The sequence below is a fragment of the Panthera pardus genome, unplaced genomic scaffold (genome assembly GCF_024362965.1).
Source record: "Panthera pardus isolate Hobbes unplaced genomic scaffold, ASM2436296v1 HiC_scaffold_21, whole genome shotgun sequence".
In the NCBI taxonomy this organism is placed as follows: domain Eukaryota; kingdom Metazoa; phylum Chordata; class Mammalia; order Carnivora; family Felidae; genus Panthera; species Panthera pardus.
The window spans coordinates 12100057-12109517 of NW_026526777.1; the positions used below are offsets into that span (position 1 = coordinate 12100057).

General features: G+C 41.1%; 1 protein-coding gene across 1 annotated transcript in view; it reads right to left on the reverse strand.

Moving 5' to 3' along the window:
* The window catches only part of IARS2 (isoleucyl-tRNA synthetase 2, mitochondrial), a 63764-nt gene extending 58105 nt beyond the window's left edge, over window positions 1–5659 (reverse strand). Inside the window, exons 1-2 of the mRNA XM_019465662.2 lie at window positions 5271–5659; window positions 3660–3782 (exon numbers count right to left, since the gene is read on the reverse strand). Of these exons, the coding sequence (XP_019321207.2) occupies window positions 3660–3782; window positions 5271–5537 (390 nt within the window). The 5' untranslated portion in view covers window positions 5538–5659. The remainder of the gene's footprint in view (window positions 1–3659; window positions 3783–5270) is intronic.
* Window positions 5660–9461: the final 3802 nt, after the last annotated feature.

Sequence of the window (9461 nt, forward strand, 5' to 3'; positions counted from 1 at the left end):
AAAGACTCAATGCAATCCCTGTCAAAATTCCAGTGAATTTTTTACAGAAATAGAAAAACAATCCTAACATTTGTAATAAATTACAAAACACTGCAAATAGCCAAAGAAAATTTGAGAAAGAACAAAGCCGGAAGCATCACACTTCCTGACTTCAAACTATATTACAGAGCTTTGGTAATCAAAACAGTATGGTATTGGCAGAAAAACAAAACAAAAACCTAGATCGATGGAACTGAATTAAGAGTCTAGAAATAAATCCTTGTCAATTAATATCTGACAAGAGAAACAAGAAAACTCAATGGGGATAAATGGTGCTGGGAAAACTGTATATTCACATGCAGAAGAATGAAAATGGGCCTCTATCTTACACCACTCACAAAACTTAACTGAAATGGATTAAGAACTTAATTATAAGATCTGAAACTGTGAACTACTAGAAGAAAATATATGAAAAAGCTCCTTTACTTAGCAATGATTCTTGTTACACAAACAATAAATGCAAAAATTAAAAAAAAATGCGACTGTCACCAAACTAAAAAGCTTATTCCTCACTGCAAAAACCAAAAAAAAGAAACCATCAACAAAATGAAAAGCAAGCCTAAGGAATAGGAGAAACTATTTGGGGATCATCTATCTGATAAGGGTTTAAGATCCAAAATATAAGGAACTCATGCAAATCAAAGGCAAAACAATCAAAACAACAAAAAAAAATCTGATTTAAAAATGGACAAAGGACCCAAACGTTTTTCCAAAGAGGAGATACAAATGACAAACAAGTACATGGAAAGTCGCTGCAAGTATCTAATCATCTGGAATATCAAAACCACAATGAGGTATCACTTCAGCCTTGTTAGGATGGCTGTTATCAAAAAGATAAAAGATAACAAGTGTTGGTGAGGGTGTGGGGAAATGGGAACCCCTGTGCACTGATGGTTCAAATGTGAATTAGTGCAGCTGCTATGGAAACAAGCATGGAGGTTCCTCAATACACTGCAAATAGAACTGGCATATGATCCAGAAAAGATCCAGCAATTCCACTTAGTGGGTATATATCCAAAGGGAACAAAATCACCACCTGGAAGAGAGATCTGCGCACCTGGGTTCACTGTAGCATTGTTTACGACAGTCAAGACATGGAAACAACCGAAGTGCCCATCAATGGATGAAAGGATAAGAAGCTGTGGTGGACATATATAATGGAATACTATCTAGCCATGAAAAAGAAGGAAATCATGCTATTTGCAACATGGATGGACCTTGAGGGCATTATCCTAAGTGAAATAAGTTAGAGAAAGGCAAATACAGATGATCTCACTTATATATGCAATCTTAAGAAAACTGAAGTCATAAAATGTTTCTAATTTTGATGAAGTCTATTTTATCATTTTTCCTTTTTTAAATCATTTTTTTTAATAACACAGAGAAAAGTTTGATAGTTGCCAGAGGCAGGGGTTGGGTGGGGGAAAATGAATGAAGGTGGTCAATATATACAAACTTCAAGTTATAAGGTTAATAAATTCTGTGGATATAATGTACAGAATGGTGACTATAGTTAACAATACTGTAATGTATATTTGAAAGTTGCTAAGACAGTCAGTGGTAAAAGTTCTCATCACAAGAAAATCAAAATTTGTAACCGTGTGCCAAGATGCATGTTAACTAACTGTGGTATTCATTCAGCAATACATACATACATCAAACCATTATGTTGTACACCTTAAACGAATACAATGTTATATGTCTCTTACACCTCAATAAAATGGTGGGGAGGGGGGTTAAAATTAGTGCTCTCAAAAAACTGCATACCGTTTACTATCCACCTCGCACAATTGACCTGACAGTACCTGCTAGTACTCTCAAAACTCAGCTTACCTTCTCTGATACTGCAGTCAAAAAATTATCCTAAAACCTATATGGAAAGGCAAAGGAACTGAAATTAACACAATTTTGAAAAACAGTAAAATGGGAACACAGAGACTACCCAATTTGAAGACTTATTCTATAGCTAGAGTCACCAAAACTGTGGTATTACCAGGACAGACAAATAGATTAATGGAACAAAATAGAGAATCTAAAAATGGAGAATCATTTGCCAAACTGATTTTTTGACAGTGGTACAAAAGCAACTCATTAGGGAAAAGAGTGCCAAGAAACGGTGATAGACATCAATAGGGAAAAAAACAACCCTCAGTGTAAGTCTCACATCTTATATAAAAGTTAATGCAAAATGTATCACGGACTTAAATGTAAAATGTAAAAGTTTTCGAAAAAATATGGGAGAAAATCTTCAGGATGGAAGGCCTGGGAAACAGTTCTTAAGACATGACACTACAAGCATGATTCATAAAAGGAAAAACTGATAAACTGAACTTCATCATCAACATTAATAACTTCTAGGGGGCACCTGGCTGGCTCATTCAGAACAACATGTGACTCTTGATCTCCAGGGTCATGAGTTCGAGCCCCACATTCGGGGTAGAGATTACTTAGAAAAAATTAAGAACACTTGCTCTTCAATATACCTTGAAAAGACAAGCTACAGTCTGGAAGAAATAGTTGCAAACCACATATCTGACAAGGTTTAATACCTAGGCTATACACATAAAGAACTCTCAAAACACAACAGTAAGATAAATAAACAGTCCAAGTAGAAAATGGACATGATCGGGGCGCCTGGGTGGCTCAGTCGGTTAGACGTCCGACTTCGGCCCAGGTCACGATCTCACGGTCCGTGAGTTCGAGCCCCGCGTCGGGCTCTGGGCTGATGGCTCAGAGCCTGGAGCCTGCTTCTGATTCTGTGTCTCCCTCTCTCTCTGCCCCTCCCCCGTTCATGCTCTGTCTCACTCTGTCTCAAAAATAAATAAACGTTAAAAAAAAATTAAAAAAAAAAAAAAGAAAAAAAGAAAATGGACATGATCAAGGTGCCGGCAGACTCAGTCTGGTGAGGGCTGCTTTCTGGTTCACAGACCAATATCATTTTGCCGTACCCTCACAGGGCTAAGAGAGACAAGGAAGCTCTCTGAGGTTTTTTTTTTTTGTAAGGGCACTAATCTCACTGATAAGGGCTCTACCCTCAAGATTTAGTCATCTCCCTAAGGCCCCACCTCCAAGTACCATCACATTAGAGATTATTAGGTTTCAACATATAAACAGCGGGAGGAGAAGAACAAGTATTCCGTCTACAGCAACTATCTAACATTTATATATTTTACTTCTTTGTGTTATTATGTCTTTTTCATTAGAGCATAAGCTCTGTAAAGACAAGATTTATCTTTATTTTGTTCACTGCTATTACCTGAGTCCAGAAAAATGCCTGGCACATAGTAGGTGCTGAATAATTATTTACTGAATAAAATATCTACTAATCTAAAATAACAATAAGCTCAAAGCAAATACCAGGGATGTTATTTTCCATACAACACTAAAACTATTGCTGCTTTCTATTAAGACAATTTAGTTTTATGGAAACTAATTTGACAATAAATTTCATATAATAAAAAATTAAAAACAAAACAAAACATGTTTTTCACCAAAAAAAAAAGACAATTTAGTTTTATGCATCAATGCAAATTTACTTGTCATAAAAGCAAAATACACTTTGTAAAGTGTACTTACATAAAGGTTTTTCCCTCAGGTCTTATAACTTAAATTACAATTACCTTATTTAAAGCGTGTCCAACATGTGGGTCACCATTTGCATAAGGAGGTCCATCATGAAGACAAAATTCTGTCTTTACTTTTCTTTCTCTTTGCCATGAATAAAGTTCTGAAAATCCACATTTCTGTTTAAAAAGAACCATAATATCTGAACATCACCCAAATACATACTCCTGCATCTTACCGTAAGTAACAGCCAGCATTTGCTTATTTCTTATCCCATGCCAATGTATTCAACTCTAAAACCCGAGGGTGAAGTTTCTAAAATGCACATCTGAGTCCTCATCTTTTAAAACTTTTTAATAGTTTCCCTATAGGCTTCACATTGAGGTCTGAGCTCTTTATACTGTAAACAGGGCCCTGTTGAGGAGCACCAAATTCTGGCCAGTCTCTCGGCACTCTCCACCCTTCACGCCTCAGTCCAGCCATGCTGAAGGGCCTGTACACTACCCACCCCCCCACACCCACACACTCTTATCCTTGCTCTCCTTTGGCCTCAATACCTGCTACTGTCAAAATCCCAACAACACTCACTGCAGCCCTACCCCCCTTCTCTCACCTACCGTGTACCCTGGGCCCAGTCATTTTGCCCTTATGGGCATCCGTGTTCCCTCTTTTGAAAAAATGTTAACAACAACCAATTCACAGAGCTGGTGTGAAAATTACACGAGAAAACATCTGAAATTGTCACAGTTCCTGGCATAACAACAGTATTGAATAAGACACTTTAAAAAAGTAGATGGCAGGGCAGCTGGGTGGCTCAGTCGGTTAAGCATCAGACCCCTGGGGGTCTCGGCTCAGGTTATGATCTCATGGTTTGTGAGATCAAGCCCCACACGGGGCTCTGTGCTGACAGTGCTGAGCCTGCTTGGGATTCTCTCTCTCCCTCTGCACCTCCCCTGATCCTGCTCACTCACTCTCTCTCTCTCTCAAAATAAATAAATAAACTTAAAAAAAAAAAAGTAGATGGCCAAAACAGGTTTATGAGTCTAGAAGTCTGATAACTGCCATACTAGGCTAAGCAAATTTACTTAACCAATATATGCTAAATATGGAGAATTTTTAAAACTCTGGAAGTACAGAAACTGAGAAGTGAATTTTCTCTTAGAAAACTCAGTCTAACACAGGAGAAAGGTGCACAGTTTAGGAAGGGGACTCTGAGGAAGTAAGTACAGCTACTCTGTTCTGCAAACAAGTCAGAATTCCAACTAGGCGCCTAACGACAACACAAAAGTAAGCTTCAACTTTCCCACATAATCGAAAACTTCATTTACAAGTGTCCATGTTAATTTACTTTTCACAAACCACTGGAAAAGTGTCCAAATTCGACTTGTTTTTGCCTAAAAAATGGCACTTATATTCAGCGCTGCTATGCGAGCATCCCTCTTTAATAATATTCTGCTCTGGAACCTGCTTCAACTGAGGGATTCACCTAGAGGTTTTCCAGCAAGAAACCCTGTTGGGAGACCCACTCGTCCGGTCACAACGTCGCCGCCCAAAGGAGTCTAGAACCCGCGGCCCTACCTGCCGGGGTGTGTGGGTCACCCGGAGCGGCTGCCGGCGAGGGCCCAGCTCCCCTCCGCCCCCAGGCCGGCCCGGGCCTCCCTGCCCACCTGCTGGATCTCCAGCTCCGTGTCGGGCTGCTGGCGGCCCAGCAGCTTCATGGGGAAGCTGGTCTGCGGCAGCAGCACTGTGTCCCGATATCTGCCATTACTCGAGTTCTGCAGCTGGTTACTGGCCCCGGTGACTGACCGCACCAAAAGCCTCCTCGTCGTCCCTCGCCATCCCGGGTGACAACGAAGATGGGGCGGCACCCACAGATTTCGGGCCGTGGCCAGAGCCGCCGCCCCCGGCCCGCGCGGGTGCAGCCCCCAACGCATGGCGGGCTAACCCCGACCTCCCCGTGAGCGCCAGGTCCTCCGCGGGAGGATCCCGCCCGGGGTCTGGAAAACACGGACCCCAGGGAACCTCCACGAGCTCTACCGGAGTGCGCACGCGCGCGGGGCACGGAAGAGGCCGGGAGCTGGTCCCTCCCGGGGGCGGAGAGAATCAAGCCATCTCAGGTCTTGGCGGCAACCCCGTGGGGGGCGGGGCTAACTCTGAGGGGCGGGGCAAGGTGTGGCGTGCCTGAAGGGGCTCAGATTTCAATCACACTGCCCTGTTTAGATATTTTTTATTTAACGCAGTATATCCAAGATATTATTACTTCAACATGTAATTAACATAAAATTATACAGAAGATATTACATTCTTTATCTTCATACTGAATCTTCAAAATTGGGTATGTATTTTACACATATAGCATATCTCAGCTTGGGCTAGTGATTTGCCCAGCGCTCAACAACTGTAGGGAGCTAATGGCTACTTTAGTGGGCAACGCCTCCTTAGCTGAGTGCACAGTTCGGGACCAATATTATAAACCAACCTAATTATGTTACTTTCAGGTCCTCTATTATCCCTGTTATGTCCCACTCCTACAGAATAGTAGTGTGTAGGACTTCAGCTCTGGTTTCGGAAAGAAACCCACTTTTTTCTTAATGTTTATTTTTTTAGAGAGAAAGAGAGATAGCGAGCAGGGGAGGAGCAGAGAGAGAATGGGACAGAGGATCCAGAGCAGGCTCTGCACTGACAGCAGAGAGCCGATACTGGGCTAGAACCCATGAACCTCAGATCATGACCTGAGCCCAAGTTGGACGCTCAACTGACTGAGCCACCCAGGTGCCCCAGAAACCCATTATTCTACCGCGTTTTTGTAAAGTTTGTGTTAGGTCACTTCAGTTTTGCGCGCGCACACACACACACACACGCACAAAGGTGGGGGGGGGAATAGCATGCATCTGCTGCATTAGTACCTGTTTTCACTAACCGAAAGAAAACTGAAAAGGATTTTTGCTCTTAGGAAAACAAGTGAAAATAGCATCAAGTATTTGTTTTGCAGCAAGCATACACCCAAGCAACCAGAGTGGCCCCCCACCAAGCTCCTGCCCTGGGAACTACACACAGCGGCTAACCCTTTGAACTGTGTGTATGAGCATCTGTGCTCTATCTCCCTTTATTCTGTGCATCTGTTAGCAACATGTGTCCTAAGGTATCAGAAAAGCTTAAGAAAGGTTATTTTTGGGTGACTTGGAATGCTAAAGACATTTTTCCATATAAATTAATGGTAATTGTTTCTTTGCTTTACTCCATTTAGGCTTATGAAAGGTTTCATAGGAACACTCTACTTTCAGAGGGAAACCTGTATTCGGTTGTCCAGGTCATAGTAGTTTACAGTTGTTACTTTTTCATTGTAGAGTATATCTCTTCCTATTCATAAGACACAACATCTAGAAGATTTGGCTTAAGTAAATAAAAAGACTGATTTTCTACAAAAAGAAAAAGAAAATTTTATATGGAAAAACATGCCACAAAGTAAGAAGGCAAGTGGCAAATAGTAAGCATTCGGTGTCAGCTTTTCACCTTTTGTCATGCTTTTTGAAAGTTTGTGTTAGGCCGCTTCAATTTCACACACACACAGTGAAAACGGCATTCATTACCTACATTAGTACTTGTTTTCACTAATTGAAACAGGTCAGCTCCTTACCTCTATTAACTCATTTAATCATTAAACCCTATAAAGTGAAGAGATAACATGCCAAAACAACCCTATGAGGTGAGGTAGGTACTATGGTTATTGCCATTTTACAGTCAAGGAAACTGAGGCACATAGTGTTGAGTAACTTGCCTAAGACCATAGAACTAAGAAGTGAGAGATAGGATTTAAATTCGGGCAATTGGGTTCTAGTGGCCATGTGGATAATCATTATACTATATTACCTCTCCTACACTGTACTGTGGGACAAAACATTTGCAAACACATTTTAAAAATTAATATCCATGATGTATAAGGACCTGCTACAAATCAAGAAAATAAATATCAACAGCCAAATAGAAAAAAAGGTCATAGGGTAAGAATAGGCATTCACAGAGAAATGGAAACAGCCAATAAACAAACATACTCAAAGATACTCAACTTTAAGAATCATCAAGTACAGGCAGATAAGATACCATTTCCATCCAACATATTAAAGCAAATATTAAGGCGTTTGATAATAAGGCGTGGGAGGGCATATGAAAGTGGCCTCACACTGCTGGTGGTAATGTAAAATTTGTACTGCCTTTTTGATGTTTATTTTTTCTACTTTTGAGAGAGAGCAGAAGCAGGGGAGGGGCAGAGAGAGCGGGGGACAGAGGATCCAAAGCAGGCTCTGTGCTTCCAGCAGTGAGCCTGATGTGGGGCTCAGACTCACAAACAATGAGATCATGACCTGAGCGGAAGTTGGATGCTCAACCAACTGAGCCACCCGAGTGCCCCTATACTGCCTTTTTGAATGGCAATTGGCAATATCTGTCACCATTTCACTTTTGACCTGCAGTTCTGCATCGGGGAAACTATCCTGTGAGCTTCAGTCTCACGGGAGCACAATGATGAATGTACGGGGAAGCTCTTCTAACCAACCTCTACATAACCCATTGCTGAATTCAACAGTGTTCTCTGTCTCCCCATAAAACCTGAGGGTACACTGAGCCCTCAGAGCAGAAGGCTACTCTCTGACACCTGCAGACTTCCCTTCTCACCTGTTGAGTTTACAGTCATGTTTACCCTTAAACTTATTTAAGCCAGTTGTATTCGTTTTGTATTACATAATTATAAAGACCAGCATATGCTTAAAATGGTAAATTTTGTTATATACCTATTTTACCACAATAAATGATCTGACTTAAGTCTCAAAGTTATTACGAAAATCAAATGAGACTGTATAGGTAAAAGATTTCTCGGGGCACCTGGGTGGCTCAGTCGGTTAAGCATCCGACTTCAGCTCAGGTCATGATCTCACTGTCCGTGAGTTCAAGACCTGCGTTGGGCTCTGTGCTGACGACTCGGAGCCTGGAGCCTGTTTCAGATTCTGTGTCTCCCTCTCTCTCTCTGCCCCTTCCCCACTCATGCTCTGTCAAAAATAAATAAGCATTTAAAAAAAAGTTTTAAAAAAAGATTTCTCAAACTAGAACTCCTGTAATGGTAGCCATTTGTTGATATTCTCCAATGAGCTGTTGTTTTTTTTTAATGGAAATTATTGTTTCTACTCATAAAAGTTTGGGAGTTACAGAAGAGCACACAGAAACAAAAATGGTTCACTGACTACTCTCTTCCCAAAACCAATGCGGTTTTTTTAATGCAAAGGTAATTGCTTTTATGAAAATCAAGCTGAATGCTCTAAAGAGTCCAGTAAATTAAAATCTCCAAAACACAAAACAAACTGCTGTTAAATCAGGTGAAGATAAAACAAGTGCATAGTAGTGGAGAAAATATCATAAAAAAATTATAAGAATTCTGCAGTTAGAATGTGTCTCCGTTTGGGGGCGCCTGGGTGGCTCAGTCGGCTGAGCGTGTCCGACTTTGGCTCAGGTCATGATCTCAGGTTTGTGAGTTCCAGCCCCGCATGGGGCTCTGTGCTGACAGCTCGGAGCCTGGAGCCTGCTTCGGATTCTGTGTCTCCCTCGCTCTCTGCCCCTCCCCTGCTCACGCTCTGTCTCTCCCTCTCTCTCAAAAATAAATAAACATAAAAAAATTAAAAAAAAAAAACGTGTCTAAGTGTCTAAACTACAAAACTAGACAGTGCATTATGGCTCTGCATTCTCAGGAGACAGAAAGCAAAATTCCAATCCCAAAACACATGCTCTAAGAAAAGGCCTGGGCAGATAGTATCCTTTGCATTTTTTTCTTTTAAGCAATGAGAATGTCATGAATTACTTATCTAATTTAA